The sequence below is a fragment of the Podarcis pityusensis genome (assembly GCF_964106645.2).
Source record: "Podarcis pityusensis genome assembly, chromosome: 8".
Taxonomy (NCBI): Eukaryota; Metazoa; Chordata; class Lepidosauria; order Squamata; family Lacertidae; genus Podarcis; species Podarcis pityusensis.
Window position 1 is genome coordinate 48459246 of NC_138033.1, and position 18101 is coordinate 48477346.

The 18101-nt window shown below is 52.2% G+C and overlaps 1 protein-coding gene and 1 long non-coding RNA gene across 3 annotated transcripts; one reads left to right on the forward strand and one right to left on the reverse strand.

The window, feature by feature from the left end:
- The first annotated feature begins 2252 nt into the window (after positions 1-2252).
- Positions 2253-18059, forward strand: DBNDD1 (dysbindin domain containing 1). Of its 2 annotated transcripts, XM_081017880.1 has the most exons (5): positions 2253-2427; positions 10331-10483; positions 10896-11036; positions 14254-14446; positions 14549-18059. In XM_081017880.1, the coding sequence occupies exons 1-4, from the start codon at positions 2397-2399 to the stop codon at positions 14421-14423; spliced, it is 495 nt and encodes a 164-aa protein (XP_080874006.1). In that variant the 5' UTR covers positions 2253-2396; the 3' UTR covers positions 14424-14446; positions 14549-18059. The 2 variants fall into 2 exon arrangements, with proteins under 2 accessions (XP_080874006.1, XP_080874005.1); XM_081017879.1 differs by having other exon boundaries at positions 2265-2427; positions 14254-18059.
- Positions 6143-10323, reverse strand: LOC308483742. Its single transcript, XR_013989772.1, has 2 exons — positions 9396-10323; positions 6143-6426 (listed from the first exon to the last, which is right to left on the reverse strand). It is a non-coding gene; the product is annotated as an uncharacterized lncRNA (long non-coding RNA).
- Positions 18060-18101: the final 42 nt, after the last annotated feature.

Sequence of the window (18101 nt, forward strand, 5' to 3'; positions counted from 1 at the left end):
GGAGAGGCAGGTGGAGTCCAATTACAGGCCTCCTCAGCTTTGCCTGCTGAGCTCTTGAAGTTTGTTTTAATCTCCAAGGCTGAAACAATGGCCTCACATTTAGCCTTGACCCCAATCGCCTTGTGTTAATTACCCAGAAGCCCCATCCTCTAGCTAAATTGCTTGGTTGCCCAGGCTAAGAGGCTTCCCTTCATCAGCTCTGTCCACCTGTGCACCCTTAGCCCACTGGGGGGGTCGTCTGTCATGGCATTGTTCCCTCTGGTACTGATGGTAGAAGCTATTTGTGTACTGTACCCAGGATGGACCACTTGGACCTCCCCAGAGAGGCCAGGGACATGCAGCTCCTGCATTAGCCAACCTTTCCAAACCTGGATTAAAGCTCCCATCACCTCCAGCCAGCAGAGCTGCAGGATGCTGGGGGCTGATGGGAGCACAGCTGTGCTGGCTGGAGTTGACAGGAGTTGCAAGTCAAAATATCTAGAGGATCCAAGCTGGGGAAGGCTGGTCTTGACCCTAAGTGAGTAACATTTGTTGAGATTCATGTGGTGAGAAGGAAGGAAACGGGTAAGCAAGCAAAGTGACCCCACCAGTGAAAAAGGGTGACCTACTGCTTCACACAGCTATGTGGAGAGCACTTCTGACAGTGTGAAGAGTGCACTTGCAGGGTCAACTAATCAACCAGTATTTTATTGAGTTATTTGATTTGTATTTATTCTATGGTGGAACTAAAGGATTTCTGACAGTGGCTGGATTCCAGGAAACATTGGGACCCAGTTGCCTAGCTTAGGATGCTATGCATTGCCTATGGCACATTGATTCCCACTATTCGCTTTCACCCTGAGCCTGCTAGAGCAGTGTTTAGACTTCTGCCTTCTGCTTCAGTCCTGCACAGATACCTTGTTCCAGGAAGACAACAGCCAGGGGGTTTCTCCTGTTGGCATTGCTTAATTGGGGCTTTCCGCTTGGATTTGCGCCTGGATCTGTTTTTAGAAGCTCTTGCTTGGGGGTGGGGTGGAGTAGAGTGGGGTGGGATAAAGAAAATGGAGGTTTTGTAGCCAGAGACTGGAATAAAAGCCTAGTGCAGCTCAGCTGGCAGAGATGCCAGCTTCCCTCCACTCCCCGCTGGGGACATGGGAGGTGCAAAGCACGACTGCTGAGAAAGAAGCTTCTCTGTGGCTCTTCCAGAAAAAAAAGAAAAGCAAATTTCCATCTGGGCTTGCTGGTTCCCCAGGGATACTGAGCCTGGTGGGAGACAGACGGTTCTTAATGTCTACACAGAGAAGTGGTGCTGTCCTAGGGAGCCCAAAAATTTATTGGGGGTGCAGTAAATTCGTAATAGGAGCCTTGCTGGATGAGATCAAATGCCCATCTACTTCCACATTCTGTTCCCACAGTGGCCAGCCACGTGCCCCAATGGGAAGCCCAGAAGTGGAACATAAGTACAACAGGAGCTGTTTCCCCACCTGTGACTCCTATCAGCTGCATCTGATCCTGTACACGGCCATCATGATCAGCAGTCCTGGGCAGCCTTATTCTCTATGAATTTCTTGCAGTGCTCAGTCTGATGCCCACAGGCATCATCTTCGTTCCACCCTCAAACCCACAACTCCCAGCCCTCCCTTCTGTTGCCCCACCCAGCAACTGAAATGCTCTGGTAGACTGTCCCTGAAACTGGAGGTTTTTCGTTCTTAGCAACAGACTTCCCCATAAGAATGTCAAAACAAGGCTAAGCTTCTGGGTCAGACCAAGGGCTGTCTTCACCCAGTGCTGTCTCCGGGGTCCTCACAAGAAAAGAGTGAAGGCCGCGCAGCGCCCTCGCCCCGCCTCTCTGAAGGAGGCCTCTGTCTCTGCTCCTCCCTGGCCATGGGTCCAAGTGCCCCGCTGCAAGCCTGCCACCCAGAAGGTCTCTTCCCTTGACTTCAGCGGGATTGCGCCGGGAACTCTGCACGTGCTCAGAGGCGCTCGCCTTTTCGACGTTCCAGGGTTTCGCGAGGCGGTCGGGGAAGGTTCCGGAGGGAGCCGAACGCCCAAGTCAGCCCAGCAGCCCGCTGGGTGAGCCGGTGGTGCGGACCGGCGGGCGGGCCATTCGCTCGCTGGCGCGGCCGCCTCCCGCGCACCCCGCCCCCGTCCCCTCCCCTCGCCCAGTGCCTAGCGGCGCTCCTCGACGGCCGAGGTGGGGGGCTGCCGCCGCGGCCGCCGCTGCTCTGCTGCGCCTGCCTTCCTGCCTCGCCCCCCGCCCGAACCGGCCGGCCGGGCCCGCTCCTGCTCCTCCCCGGCGATGAGCGCTCGGGCTGCTGGCGCGGCTGGTGCAGTGACCAGAGCGGCGCGCACGGAGGCGGCGACGGCTCGTCAGGCGGAGGAGCGCACGAGCGCAGCGGCTGCAGCAGCCCGGACGCATGGAGGGGCCGGGAGGGGCCGCCACCCCGGGTAAGTGCGCCGCTCGCGACGGAGGACGCAGCCCCAGCGGGCGCCCTCGCTCCCTCCCTTGGTGGATCGCTGGAGCAAGTGGGGCCGCCGCCCCGCTGCCGCGGTGAGGGGCTCCGTCTCGCCTGCAGCGGGCGCTGCTGCGCAGGAGCTGCCCGAACGGGCAGGAGGGCGCCTCGGACGCTCCGAGGGGGCAGTTGGACGGGGCCGCTAGCCTCTCCCTCCCCGCGCTGGCCAGGAAGGGTCCCCAAGTGGATTGACCAGTCCCCGGCCGCGAATCATAGGGATCACCCGGCCGGTGGCTAGTTGGTGGTGACTCGGGCGAAGGGCGCCTTGGGGATCCCCAGCGCGCGCACCCAACTTAGGCGAGGAGCCGCGGAGTGTGTCCGCCGAGGATGGATGGGGCGCGCAGTGGGGTGTGACCGGAATGCTCCCGGAGTGGAGTCTGGACCTCTGGGCCGGGGAGGGTGTGGCTGCCTTGGGCGCGGTGCGGAGGTCGCGTTTGGGCACGTTTGTCCATTGCCGCTTTGCAAGAGGCTCCGAGGTGATGCTTGCTTGGAGGGCACGGCGGAGCTGGCTGCCTTGCGGGGCGCCTGCTTGGCACTTGGGGCTGCAAGTAGCCTGGCCGGCTGCTTTAAGTGGAGCGGGAGGGAGGCAGCAGTACCAGGGGTCTTGCCCATGGCAAGTAGGCTGCGCGCTCTCCACTTTGCTCTAGGCTGGAGAAAGATCTCTTCCCTATCCCTCCTAGAAGCAGGCAGAAGGTCTCTCAGCTGCCCCAGCTGTGACAGCTCTCGAGGGTATCGTCCTGTGCCACATCTGGAGCCCAGCAGGCGAGGAAAGGCAGCCCAGCAGCCCGATGCCCTGGCCAGCTTCCCCTGACTGGTTCTCCGCTGCTGGAGGGAAGCGCCTCCTCGCTGCTGCCCTGCCGCTGCTGCCCTGCCGCTGGGAAGATGCTGAGATAGGCCCAGCATCGGAACCCGCAACGAGGGCCCCCTTGTGCTTCACAAGGGCTCAGGATGGGGCGAGTTGGCCCAGGACCCCGCCGGGCTTTGCTTGTTTTTAATTATAGGCCTCGCGCAAGAGCGCCCTTGAGCATGTGCAGAGTTCCTGCCACTTTTCGCTGAATAAACTCAATCAGCACCCTCCCCAAGGCTTGAGCTGCTGATTGATGCGTGTCTTGCCCTTTTACCCCAACTCTCTTAGCCACTAGCAGGGGGCGGGAAGGGGTACTGAATAATATTGGAGAGACAAAGCGCGAATTTCATTCAGGCCCCTGCTACCTTCCTCCTCCCCTCACTCCACTCCATACACATTTATGGAAAGGCTTCCATCTCTGACTGGCCTGATTCCTGGCAGCTCTTGCTTTGAGTATCCGCAGCCAGCCATCCTCGTACCAAACGCGCAGCTACCATCAGTCCAGGCCCGGTGACCTGGAGCGCCTTTCACGTAATATGAGTCAGCAGCAGTTGTGAGAATCTCCACACGCCCCCCCTCCTCCAAGCCCCCTTCCTTCAGCTGGAGGGGGCAGGCTGGGAGAGGAGCTGAGATGATGGGAGTTGAGAGAAGCAGGTAGGCTCCCTCCTTTTGGGGGGGAGGATGTAGATTGGGGAGGGGGCTGCAGGGGGAAGGGGCAGCCAGCGCAGAGCAGCTGGGGTGATTTCCCCAGACAGCTCCAGTCCTTCCAACTCAACAGTCACCAGCAAATTCTCCTAATTGGATTCCCTCTCAACATTCTCCGTTAGGGATGTTGTCAGATTTAGGAGCCTCAGAAGAAAGATGCAATTTCTGAATCTGGCAAGCAGATGCTTAACATTAATGCCTTATAATGCATCGGCATGATTTTAACAGTTAAAGGCGCACACATTTTCAAACCTGATTCCAAGATCTGGCCAGAGGCATTTCATCAGACACCCAGGGATGGCTCTAGTATAGTTGGAGTTAGCAGAACCTCTCCTGCTGGAGTCCAGCCCTGGGGTGCCACTTTACATACACAAGGGCTGGCGCAGACCAGCCTCCTATTGGCACAGATAGGTGAGGAATATATTGAGCAGGAGGAGTCCAGGCATTCATTGGCAGGAGCAGCAAGGAACTTTTTTCTCTCTCTCAAGGCAGGGGCCTCCTTCCCTAGGGTGATCTGTGGGGTCTATATACTGTTGGTTGGCAAAACAGATAACAGCAGTGGGTGGGGCCAGGGTCAAAAATGGGCAGTGACATCTCCTTTTCTTTCTCTCCTTGCTATCTATTTCCCCCACTGCTGCCTATTTTCTCTCTCACTTTTAGGCACCCCTTCTTCTCCACCTCTCTCTATCTCCAGCAGCCCCTTCTCCCCTCTCCCCTGCCTACCACTGTCTCTTTCTGGCACCCTTTGTTCTCTCTGTCTTTTTGACATCCTCCCCCCCCCCCCGTCTTTTTCTGACACCCTTCCTCTCTCTTTCTGACACCCCTCTTCTTGCTTCCTCTCCCTCTCCACCCAGCAGACTGGGTGGAGGAACAGATCCCTCTTGTCAGAGGCCTGAACTGATGGCTTGCAGAGTGTTTTTGCAATGAGCCTGAGAGCCACAGGTTTTCCCTGCCCCTGCTTTGCAGCCTACATTTCTGACACAGAAGAGGCAACAGAGGGAGGGAAGGGAGATGGAGACTGGTGGGGTAGATGGAGAAGGATATGCATTCATTTCAGAGGAAGCAGAAGAGATCATAAAAGCAGCAGGCACATGAGAATACAAAACCTTATCTAAAACTCTTTTGTTAGAGATAGAAACGCGCTATGAAGGAATGATTTTTGCATTATGGTGCTCCATTGGGGAGCAAGCAGAAATAAGATCCTTTAACACAGCATCTCCCTTCTTTCCTGCCCCCCCACCCCCAGCAGCAGGAATGACCCAAAAATTTCCTTATTAACAGTGCATATCCTCCTTTAGAGAAATAAATCTGACATTTAGATGTGGCTGTTACTAGTGACCTCCTGAGTCTGGGCTACTGTGTTTGTTTTGAGCCACTCAAAAGCATGTCAGTGATATTTCAAAAAGGAACCAAGGCTTAAGGATGTCATTACTGTAAAGAAGAAAAGAGGATCCTGGCTCAGACTGGCAACTTCTGCTCAGCAAGAAGAGTTGCGGGGAATTGTTGTCCTTTCCCCTAGACTGGAATAACATGTGAATCTATATAATAATACACATACACAAGCCAAGAGTTGGCAACTTGGCACCCATGAGCACAATGGCACCCTTGAGGTCTTGCTTGGGTGTCCACAAAGGCTTTTGGCCTACCCACCCACATTCACTGTCTTATTGCCTGTGAAGTTGTGAGGGGGGTGGTCCTACTTTCTCCCCCTTGAAAAGTGTATAGCTATAGCACTAAAGGAGGAAGTTGGAAGAATGTTGCTCTTTCCCACATCCTCTTTCACTTCTATGTGTTTTTCAAGGCTCAGATTACGTATTTTATTTAGATCCTTTGGAAAAGCAGAACGCATATGTGTGTGTGTGAGCATTTCCACTCTTTCTGTCTCTCGGGATGGGGGCTGTTCTAGGGAGAGACGGGATAAGAGGCATTGGCACGCCCTCAAAATTCCAGATGTGCCCAGAAAATGGTTCCTATGCCAGGTTTCAGCTGCAGAATGAGGAACATGTTCAGCACCTCTGAACATGTGCAGAGAATATTTTGTTTACCACTGGGATGCAGCAAATCCCCAAATACTTAGCTGGTTAAACATCTGTCTTAATTTTGTTTAGATTGGTTTTTATTGGTTATTAAGATGATTTTAAATGGTTGCATTGGTGGCCACTTTACCAGGAAAGCAGACTACATATGTACGCAGAAAATTAACCAGCAAAATCAACAAACCAATGGGGGTGAGTTTCAAGACAAACCGTAGCCCTGGTACTTCTCTTTTCTGGAGGAAAAAAGCACTCCCTACTGGAGCTGTTTGTAAGGTGGAATCTGCTGATCACCACGAGCTGCTGCAGGTTAAACAGGCAATTCTGACTCAGCAAGGAGTTCTGCAACCTGTAGAATGGGTTGGATGAAATGCAAAGAGTTTGGACAGAATCCAGACACAGTTAAATAAACAGCTCTGTTTGGGCTAGGAGAAAAGCGTGTTTGTTCTGTCTCTACTGTTGGAAAAGGACAGTGGATGCTCTTGGATGTTGGGGGCCTCCTTTGAAATGAGCATCACCTCTGCTGGCAGTGCTGCACCCCCAAAGCCCCTTCATGACTCTTAGGTTAAAAAACAACCAGATTGTTACCCGCACTAGTCCATGTATTCCCCAGGGCCCCATCATCCCAATCAAATAGATCAGAGCATGCTGACTGCAGAACTGGCAAAGAAGAAGCAGCAGCAGCAGCAGCAGCAGCAGCAGCTTTGGATCCATGGCTTGATTGCTCACAAGTAGTTTGGGAGGCATTCTCAAACCCCAAATGTTGTCAGCAGCTCAGGAAAAGAAGATGTTGCTCTCACTGAAATTCCCCCTTTCACTGCCCTTGCTTTGAGCTGGCTAAATGGAGACTTCTTGTTCTCTCTGCTCAATGCTAATAGTTTCATTGCCCCTGGAGCAAGCAAGGGCTGTGGGCTCCCTTTCCCCTTAGCTCCAGTCCATTAGGGAATATTGCCCCTCGCTTCATTCAGTGCTGCTAGTACATCTCTATTGGGAATCAATGCCCAACTCCCCCACCCTCCTCCTGCTGGGCACATTGCGCTGCTGCTGCACATCTGTGGATGAGAGGAGGAGGCATGGAAATTAAAGAGCACTTTGTTTTTCCAGCGTGATGTGCAGGGATGCTATAGCAAAATTCTGTAAGTGCACATATACACGCACACTTGCAATCATGTAAGGGTACGTTGGAGGACTCAAATTCAGGACACAAGTGCTGGAGGAGGGTAGTTTTGTGGGGGAGAGTGAAGTAAAAAACGAGAGCAGCGTTGACCATGGATCTTCCCAGCACATCAACATGCATGCTTAGCTAGCTGGGATTTGCATTTATGTTCTGGGTAACAGCACCAACATCCTGCCTGTTAATGAGCGGGTAGGACCCAGCCTGCCAATCATTTGTGGCACAAACCTCATGTGCCCCTGTTGTAGGGTGCCAGTTGCCTGATAGCTGGCACGGTGCTGGGGCAGTGCCTGTGTGTGGCCTTGGCACAATGGATGAGGCGGAGAGTGATTTCCCAAGCTCAGAGGTTCTGCTTTTCTGTGTCTCTCTAGCTGAGCCCTTTATATGAGTGTACTGTGCAGACACAGCCTTTCTGGCACCAGCCATGATGTAAAGAGGGAGAGGGGGCACACATGCAAAGTCCTGGCACCTGGGGAGGGTCATGTGTACCACAACAAGCCCCTGACTTAGCTGCCAACACTGGGCAAAGTGAACGTCTCATCAGAGCATCTGGGGAGACCTGAGCTATGACCTGCAGGGAACACCAAAGAATAGGATTTACTACAGGAGCCTTCCCCAACCTGGTGCCCTCCAGCTGTTTTGGACCACAATTCTCATCATCCCCAGCCAGTGCTGCTGATGGGAATCATACACCAAAACAGCTGGAGGGAATCAGGTTGGGGAAAGCTGCTGGCTCAGAGTCTCTCGTTGTGTGACTGTTCTAGACTCTTGTGCAATTGCATTGCTGGGATTACCTGCACATACCGAAGCCAAGGCTGCTGGCATGTCTTCCAACCCTTGGGTACAAAACTGATGGCTATGGAGTAGGGGGTCAGTGGGGAGACATCTGAGCACACACAGCCCATGGCTCACAGTCAGGACAGTGGCTCTGGTGGCATCTTCCTTCCTCCTGACAGACCAGCCTTTGTTCTGGGTCTGCCTGCCGGCCTGCTCTCAAACAGACCAGTCTTTTGTCATTGCAACTCCCAGCAGCAGCTGGTTCCTTAGGAGGAGCCCCAGGTTCTTGGTACCCATCTGTAAATTGCCCTGGGAGAAAGTGCCAACCTTTCTTCCTTTGCCACTCTTCAGGCAAAGCCAGCTGCTGCGCTTCCTGTTTTGTCCCACACCTCTCTGGGTAGCTCTAGGAGTCCTTTTAGAGTTATGAGGCAGGGGGGGCTTAATACTGGGGAAGGGGGAGATAAGGCCCTTCCCCCTTTCCTGGATGAGCTCTTCATCCAAGGCTGAGCAAACAGAAGAAAGGGCAAGGAGAAGGAAGGAAACAAGGGCTAGGGAGGGGTGTATCAGGTGTCTGCCTACGCAAACACAGCCCCTTTGTTAATAGCCTCACAGCTGCAAAGAGCCTCTTGCGGCAGATTGTGCAGATTTGCTCATTTACCCCCTTTTTCAGTTTGGGGTGCCCATCCTAGAAGAAAGCTGCACAATGATGCTTTGAAGCCTGGATATCTCAGTTGGTTAGAGCGTGGTGCTGATAATGCCAAGGCTGCAGGTTCGATCCCTGTATAGGATAAGGTTACGAGATGTCCCCGTTTCCCGGGGACAGTCCCTGGATTTACAGCTTTCTCAGCATTCACATGTACATAGCAAACAATAAGTGTCCCCGGATTCATTTTAAAAATCTGGTAACCTTAGTATAGGACAGCTGCCTATTCCTGCATTGCAGGGGGTGGGACTTAGATGATCCTCCGGGTCCCTTCCAACTCTACAATTATATGATTCTAAGACCATGAGCCCGCAGAGGTGCATCTGTGTGGCTTGGCTTGGCCTGAACGGGAGCCACATAAAGAGGGAAATGGGAAGGGAAGATGAGAGGACAAAGACCACAGGGGTATTGCAGGTTGGCATTCCAATTACGTAAAAAAGAGGGCACAGATTTCCATATGAAATTTTATATGTATGGATGTACAGCCAGGCGTCCTTTTCTCATAGTAGCTACCCAGATGTCAGTGGGGAACCCTCAAGCAGAAGCTGAGCCCAAGAGCCCTCTCCTCACTTTGATTCCCAGCAACTGCTGTTCAGAAGCAGGTTGCCTCTGACTGTGGAGGCAGAGCATGGCCATCGTGGCTAGGAGTCACTGACAGACTTACCATCCATGAATCTGGAAGGCCTTTGGTTGGCAGAGGCTTGGTTAAGGGCTTGGAGCCGAACAGAAAGCTATTAAGGAGTGAGGCTGCAGGAGGAACCTGCAGGAAGAGCAACAGCAAATATCTTAAGCTGAAGTTTAAGTGGCAGAACCGTGGGAGACGCTTTTGACATGGTGCCAGTCTCTGCTAGATGCAAGGAGGGGATAAAACACACACACACACACACACACACACACACACACGGGGGAGACAGCCAAGTTGCAGCTAGACATGGTTGACGCGGCAGGCTGGATTAATCCTTGCATCCGAATTCAGCACAGGAGGGTGAAGAAATGCAAAAATGGAGAGCCAAAGAAAAGAGGAATGCTGTAGCTCAGCCGAACGGTGATCCAACACCTGAGCTTTGGTAGAAGCGGGAGGTGGAAGTTGTTCCTTGGTTTCTCATCTGCCATGAATAAGTTGCAGGAGTGGCCTGGATAAGGAGCTGGAGTTTAAGGACAGAGAAGCATTAGAAAAGCCTGTCCATCATCCTGTTCTCACAGTGGCCAATGAGGTGCCTGTGGGAAACCCTCAAGCAGAACCTGAGTGCAATAGCACCCAGCAAGTGGTCTTCAGAAGCATTACAGCCTCCGACTGTGGAGGCAGAACCATCGTGGCTAGTAGCCATCCAGGCTGGTGGTCAGTTTAGGGGTCTGTTCCCAGAATTCGCTGCAGAAACAAAGGGCAGTCCCGCTCAGTTTCCTTCCTGCCAATTGGGGGGGGGGGGCTTGTATGGGAAACAGGCCTCTCCTACCTGTTGGCCACCAAGCCTAACTGTATCCACCTGAACTGAAAAGGGATGCTGATGCCGGGTGGGTCTGATCAGGCCTGCGTAGTGATTCTCCCTCTGCTCTCCTACCATGTCTCCTGTAAGCAGATGCAATCCTTTGTCGTTTCAGAGCTGATTAAAGGGGCCCAAACGCCAGAGCGGCTGGCCCCCATTATTGTACCCATACATGGACTGGTGGAAGAGCCCCACAGCCCCCCTGCGGAGGAAGAAGGAGGGATCCCAATCCCCACTTCCGGGCTGCTGCAGGTTGCGGAGCGCAGGCGTAAGTAAAACCTGGAAGGAAGGAGTTGGCTCTCTGCTGGCTGTAGGAGAAGGCAAAGAGCTTTCTGGGCCCCTAGCCCAGCTCAGCAACTCCCACTGAGACCCTGGACTCCCTTACAGCTGCATCTCCTGGGAGCTGCAGAAAGGCCCACCTGGGAGCTTACCACAAATAAGAAGCATACTTTGCATTCATTTAAAGTGCAGAGGCTAAAAGGCTGAGCTACGGAATCAGGAAAGTCCCTGGCTCAAATCTTGCCTCTGCCATTAACTCGCCAGTGTTCCCTCTCCGGCCTCAGTCTGCAGACCATCTGCAGTGTGGGGAGGGCATGTCCGAGTCCAGGACAACTGACCCTATCATATGTTCCCACACTGCCTAACTGGTCATGGTTCTCACTGACATCTTGTCTCCACAGAACCTTTGAGCAGCGTCTCCTCCCTCGAGGTGCACTTTGACCTTCTGGACCTAACTGAGCTTACAGACATGTCTGACCAGGAGCTGGCGGAGGTCTTTGCTGACTCCGATGATGAGAACACAGGCAATGAATCCCCTGCTGGTAAGCGTGCTCTCTTGATTGAATCTTAAACCAATTAATTATGCAAGCTTTAAAATGGAGGAACTAATTAGTCAATTCCAACTGCATACATCTGCATAGACCTAAGATAGCTCCAAAGGCTGGGGGAGAAACATGTTGGGATTCAAAAGAGGGATCAGCAAGCTGTGGCCCTTGAAATGTTGCTGGACTACAACTCCTATCATCCTTGACAAAAGAGTGCAAGACGAGACTGCTGGGTCGAGCCAACGGCTGTAGATCTAATGATCAATGTGGCACTCATCCTGCTAGGCATGTGGGCAGAGGCAACAGTCATATAAATTGGCTTTGCAAAGCAGCTGAGCAAGTGCCTTATCCTGGGGGGGGGGGGTGTCAGCTGACACCTTTCCACCCATCCCACCCTCTAGGAATCTCACTTGCAAGTGTGAGATTACTTAGGAGAAGCATATCTGGAGAGGCGACTCTGCTCTCCAGTTTTGATCCTAGAAATTTTTCTAACCACAAACAAAGTTGCCGTTTCTGCAGCTTCGTAGAATGCTTTCCTTTTTATACCATAGTTCCTGCTGGCCAGGATTAATGTTGTTACCCCATTCAGTAGGATTTTATTGATTTCAGTATAATTCTGGTCTGTTGTTCCCCTCCCCAGGCTTTAAGTTTAACAAGAAGCAGTTCAGACATGATGCCACAAAGGGCCTAAGCATCAGATGTATGCCCTGAGATCTGTTGCCTTCCAACCTAAAGCATATTCATTTGCAAAATGGCAACTCTGTATGGTGGCTTACGGCTCCGTAAAGTATGTTTCTGTACTCAGGTGCCCTAATTTCTTTTTTCTTTTTCGTCATGCATCTAATTCTCAAAATTACTTTTTAAAAAACTGTTGATGTGCAGTGCACAAGAGTGAGTCTATGAGGCCCAATTCTTGCAGCGCAATCTTATCCATCTCTAGCCAGAGGTAAGTCCCACTGAGTTCTATGGTGCTTACTCCCAGTTAAGTGGGAACAGGATTGCAAACAGAGTAAGATGTTTTTAATCAGCTAGGCAAGATCTAGGGCACAAAGACTAGGGCAGTGGCGGGGGGAAGAGTGCCTGGCAACTGCCTTGTGGGGCTTGCACATCACCCCAGGCAGAGCTGCTGCAGCAGAAAGGTCACCTGAGCCAATCAACCCCACCTGTGATGATAAGGAACCTAAGCATGGAGTGACAGTGTGAAATCTGCTTAATCAAGCATGCCGGTAGGGGTGTGTGTGCGCCTCATTAAGCAGCCCAGCTGTGCCAAGAGTCTCAGAAAACAGATAGCATTTGACAGGTGTCTCAGAAAGGGAGACACTTTGGCTTAGAGGATGTTCTCTTTGATTGTGGAAAATATCAAGCTTCTCCCTGGGGCAAGCTGGTTCTCCTCTTAGTGATGATGTCCTCATTATCTGCTCGAGGATGATGCACAAGCTATTGCTCTAGGGAGGGCTTGTGCACTGTGTGTGTAGGGAGGAGGGAGGGCTCCCCCATCCCATGATTCCAGGCCCTCTTCTCCTGCCCCTCCCAGAGCAATGGCACGATGAGCAGCTGTGCTGAGAGGGGTATGAAGAGGGTGTCTGCAATGGTGTCTGCGGAGGCAGCAGCTGCATCCCAGTGACACAGATGGAGTGGAAATGCAGATCAGCCTCCTTGGTGGGAAAGTGTGAGTGGAATTAATGAGGAGAGTTCCCTGCACTCTCAGCAGACAAGAAGAGGCAGGGAGGGAAATCCAGGCTGCAGGTCGGCTTTTGGATTTGTTATTATCGGCCATCATGTGCATGGATCACACAGAATGAGGCGAGCAGACTCTCAAGGGATCTGCCAAAAACACCCAGTGGATCCCACACCTCTGTTCTACTTCTTCACAGAAAATGCGGGGCTCAAAGTCCTCCCTCTTTCACTGGGAGGCTGCGTCTGGAAAGGGAGCTTATTTGATTTTGAGCAGGCCTTTCAAAATGTATTGGCTGCACAGGCCGCAAGTTCAGCAAGAGAGACCCACGTGAGCTGCTCATCAAGGCCCCACGGAACTAGCTGGATGTGTCCTTTGATGTGGGCACAGCTGGGAGCTGGCGTTGCGCATGACTAGTGCCCCTCGCCAGAGTGGGAGGACTTTGTGTTTCTCACTGAGAATTTTAAGTTGGCTACTGTTTTAATCTGCCTCTCTTCTGCTCTGTTGTTGTTTTATCTGCTTTGGATATTTGTTTTGTTTTTATTGTACATTGCTTCAGATAGCTGCCTTTGACACACAGTATGTGGAAAGATGGGTCATAAATTAAGGGCTCGTCCAAACTTGACTTGTATTTTTATTGCATTGTGCCCTGATTACCGTACTTTTCCGTCTATAAGACGAGGGTCTTTAATTTAAAAATTAGCTTTAAAATTATCCCTCGTCTTATACTTGGGTAGTGCAGAGTGGGGTTGGGCGATTGGTTGCAGCTTCGAGCAGGAGATTCTCAGTGGCGATAGTGCTGGTAGTGCTGATGATTGGTGGCTGTGAGAAAGACTGCTGACGATTAGCTGCTATTTGCCATTTTCTTAATTTGGAGTCCCCAAAAATAGGGGGCGTCTTATACATGGGGGCGTGTTATACATGGAAAAATATGGTAATTCCCCAGGGTCCAAGAGGTTTTCTCATTGTTCTGCAGCTGTGCCTTGCGAAAATCAGTTCTTACCCACTGAACTGGATCTTCGTAGATGCATAGAAAATCTGAAGAGAGATGTTGCTTACTGAGCTATTGAGTCAACGGGTACAATGGATTTTTCTCAAGGCACAGCCACAGAACAATGGGGAAGCTCTTAGACCTGGGGGAATTAGTTGGTACACAATGCAATCAGAATACGGGCAGACGAAAGGGTGGCTGAGCCCTGATTTTTGCAAAATCTCCAAGAAAGAAAGAAAGAAAGAAAGAAAGAAAGAAAGAAAGAAAGAAAGAAAGAAAGAAAGTTTTGAGCTTTTTAAAATAGGGAATTTGCAAAAAAAAAACAACAACCCAACACTTCCAATGTAGGCTGTCATATACCTGGATTTTCCCAGGCATTCTAAACGATTTCTGAAAATTCTGCCTGGACGCTATTTTTTGTGGACAAATCCCCGGATATGTCTGGGAAATTCCGGACATATGGCAGTCCTAATGAAAGGTCTGTCGGTGTGAGGAAGCAACCAGGTGTGCTGGTCAGTCCCGACCTGCCTTTCTTTCTCTTGGCATAGGTCTGCACCCCCACCCCCACCCTAACCCCCGGGCTGGCTACCTGCGCTCCCCATCCTGGACAAGGTCAAAAGGTGATCAGGGCCGGGAGAAGAAGCAATTCAGCGACTCGGAACTCCAGGCCAGCAAAGCAGACACTTTCCTTACTGTGGAGAAGCCGAAAGAAGAATAACGAGAGCCAGAAGCCAGACCAAGGTGCCAACACTTACTCTTGCACTAACCACAAATTCCAAGCAATTTGTGACCTTAAGAGACATTCATTCTGCCTCCTCCTCTGCCTCCCTTCCTCCCTCCCAGGTCAAGACATTTGCCAGTCTTGCTGGTTGTGTAAAAATCATTTCGCTTAGCCCCCGGCCATGAGTCACATTTGCCCATCAGGACCTTCTTTGCATTGCCATCAACACCAGGCAGCAGATGCCACGTCTAGGGGAGACGGCTGCGGCCCTGTTTCCTTTAGGCACTTTTGAACCTTCTGCTGCTACCTTCTCAACAAAGCCAGTGGCGATGGACACACCAACAAGAGGCTACCTTGATGGGGACGAGTAGAAACGGGAGAGGGAGAGTGGCTTGAAGCACACAGCAATAGAGAAAAAGCTCCCCTTCTTCAGCCACGTGCCTTGAGCAATGCTGGGGTGATGGGAGGCAGCGTCTCAGCCAGGGAAAGGAACCTTGTTATACCAAAGGAACCCGGGGGAAACTCAGAACCATTTCTACAACACTTCCAGGATATGCGGTGAAGCCAAAAGTCCAGCTGCAAGGAGGACCTGCTGGGAAAGGGTGGAACCAGTCCTCACTTCCGAAAGCACATTTTCTTCCCAGTGGCCTTAACTCCCAGCTGCTGCTTTGGGGTTTTGGTCTTCTTAGCACACAGCATCCACAGGCTTGGCCTGGCTCGGCATCAGGGCAGCTGCACGCTTCTCCTCCTGCAACTTTGTGCATTCTCAGGAGGAGGAAGAGCTCCCGCCACAACAACTGCTTTGAAGCCAGAAAGTAGCAGGACCTAATTGAGCAGCTAAGCCCATCCTATGGTACGTCCCCTTGTGAACTGGGGAGGCCTCTTTGTGCTGGTGGAAAGGGGCACGCTGCTGAGACTGCTTCTTGCCCTGTTGTGCATTAAACCAGAAGCTCTCAGCCAAGTGCTGGACCCAGCTTGTGTTTTCCCTAGTGGTGGCACTCTGGTGCCTGAATGCCCTTGTAGCAGTGACAGGGAGTTAGTTCAGTCTCTGGGGTCCCCTTCAGCACAGGCTCCTCCCAAGGCTTACACACCCTCTTGTACCCTACTGAGGTTTTTGGACCTCAGAAACTTTGGGGGCCCAGTGTCCAGTTTACCGTACCTTCCTCATCATGGCTGGTCAGCCACTTGGTGTTGCTGCTTGGCAGACTGGGCACCTGCTGTTGGCACCCAGTTAGCTAGACCCAGAGGGTTGCACCCCCTCTCTCCTCCCCCCCCCAAACAGTCTCCCTCTCCTCTCCTTCTCAGAATGGGAAAGCTAGGATGGGGCAGGAACAGCAGCTTCTCTCTCCCAGCCCGACACCATTCAAATCATGTTGTTCCATTCACTTTGCAAATGTGCCGCAGTCCTTACTGTGTTTGCTCTCGAAACATGCCTGTCAGTGACACTGAACCGGAGGCTGAGAGGTGGCGACTTGCAGCTGAGGCCATTCAGTTAGGTGGGACCACAGGCCAGAGCTCAGCCCAGCCCTCTAATCCATCAACCACACTGACTCTCCAGACCTCCAACAGAGACGGGGGTACCGCACAAAGCCTACAGAGTAACTGCACAGCCCTGTTCTGGGTGACTGCATCTTTCTGGGGGAGGGAGTGGGGGGGGGGTTAGAGGCTCCACAGCCTGAGACACCGCAGTAGCCATGGGCGAAGGGAATGCTGCATTTCTTTACAGCCACCAAGAGAGGTGGTCTGGGCCTTAGTTTAAAGCCGGTTTCCTTGCCAAACAGATCAGAGGGCGACAAAATCTTCTCATGCATTCCTGGGATGAGTCTGTAGCAAGCAGCAGCCTCCATCCTCCGCAGCAAAATGCTGGCATCTTAAGGCAAGAGGGATTTATGTCAAGACAAATGGAGCTGCAGATGCCCTCCTTCCTCCTCTTTGGGAATTCAAAAATGCACAGCCCTCAGCCCTCTCCACTTTGCCTGCCACGCCAGAGGAGATAAACCTTCAAGCCCCATTGTGGAGCGCAGATGACGAGGACTCTGAGGCTTGTCCAGAGTTTCACGGCTTAACAGATAAGCATCTGCTGATTGCAGCACAAGCTGATCTCACAGCCAGCTGAAGTGGAAATGCTGGTGTATCATGATGCCCAGATGACATACGAGCCACCAGGGAATGTGTGTGTGCGCATGTGCCGAGAGGGGGCTCAGGGAGAACAGCAGCTGCCTGCTTCCCAAATTGATCCTTTGCTTCCACAGCCAAATTCAGCTGTTTGCAGGGATGCTCTCAAGTGCATCCACACCCTTCCAGTTCACGAAACCCAGTTTGTTGTTTATAACACAGGAACCAGAAGCCAATCCTGGAACCCTGAGTCCCTGTGCCAATTTAAGCTGGATCTAACTGGGGCTTGTGGCAGAAGAGGGACATCACCGAAAAGCAGCCTCTTCTGGAGGACGTGAGGCTGGTTTCATCCTTGCTATGATCTGAGGAACAGTCAGCTTTGTTGGCCAAAGTGGAGGCAGGAAGCTGCAGCAGGGATACCACCAGATCAGCACAATTACAGAGGCCCAGAGGCAAGGGGAGCAGGGGAGCCAAGGCCACACAGCTCTGCTTGGCCAGGACAGACTTCCCTGGCGCGCTGCATTTTTCTCACTTGGCACAGCGACAGCATCAAGGCCACTTGAAGGCAAAGGCCACAAAGCTCTTCCAGGTGGCGAGTTCAAGTTTCCATCAAGTCCAGCCCCTTCATGCTTGGAGACTCGCCTCTGGGTTGCTCACTCTTGTCAAAGCACAATTCCTGTGGCCTTGCATTGTGCGCAGGTGGGAGAAGTCAGCCTCAATAAGCCTGACAGATCACCCCTGGAGCTGGAGGCTGTCCTTCACAGCAATCAGGGTTTCTTAAAGCCACAGAACCAAATTTTCTAGGAGCAGCAGCTAGAATGACCCATACCATTCTCTCGCGCCCTCCTTCCTCATGCCAACAGGTCCAGCCAGTTGCTTGTTTGGGGGCTCCTTTGCTCCCTCTGCAATGCTCAGCACATGCAACAGTATTTACCTGGGCACAGAGGACCAACCAGAGCTTTTCTGCAGGCACACAATGAACAGGGGTCAGGAAGGCAGGAGGTGGCACTTCCAGATACTTCTTGCCCAGCTCTTGGCCTCTCATTGGGCAAGGTGTAAGAGCTGGCAAAACAAAGTCTCAGTTGCTCTTACTGAGGCAGAACTACAGCTTTTACAGGAGCCAATCAGAAGTGTGCTGGATATCACCTAGCGATGACCCAACATGTCCTTTGCTGTTCTTGGGGCTGGGCTGCAGCTTTGACTGTCACACAATCCACTTGCCGGTGCCATGAGCAGGAAAACTGCCCAATTGGCCTTGCAGACCCAGGTCTGACCTTGATGATGCCCTGCACACCACTGTCTTGTCATTCACCCAACAGACATGTGTAATCCAGGTTTCTGCACTTGGGGTTTGAAGTTTGAATGTGCCCAGTTATGATTTATTGCTGTTCCCCCTCTCCAACCCCTGGGGTCAGACAGCAGTGGCCTCTAAAACTGTGGAACAGACCCAACAATAGATCACAGCGTGTATCCTGTCCTGGCAATGTAGTCTGAACCATTAAAGCAAAATCATTGCTTTTTCTGTTGTTTTGCTTTGTTCTTATGAAGCAAGGAAACAAA

Coding starts and splice junctions, on each gene's coding strand:
- DBNDD1 (XM_081017880.1), top strand. CDS start 2,397: ATGGAGGGGCCGGGAGGGGCCGCCACCCCGG. Junction 10,484..10,895: donor GCAGGTTGCGGAGCGCAGGC/GTAAGTAAAACC, acceptor TTGTCTCCACAG/AACCTTTGAGCAGCGTCTCC. Junction 11,037..14,253: donor AGGCAATGAATCCCCTGCTG/GTAAGCGTGCTC, acceptor CTCTTGGCATAG/GTCTGCACCCCCACCCCCAC.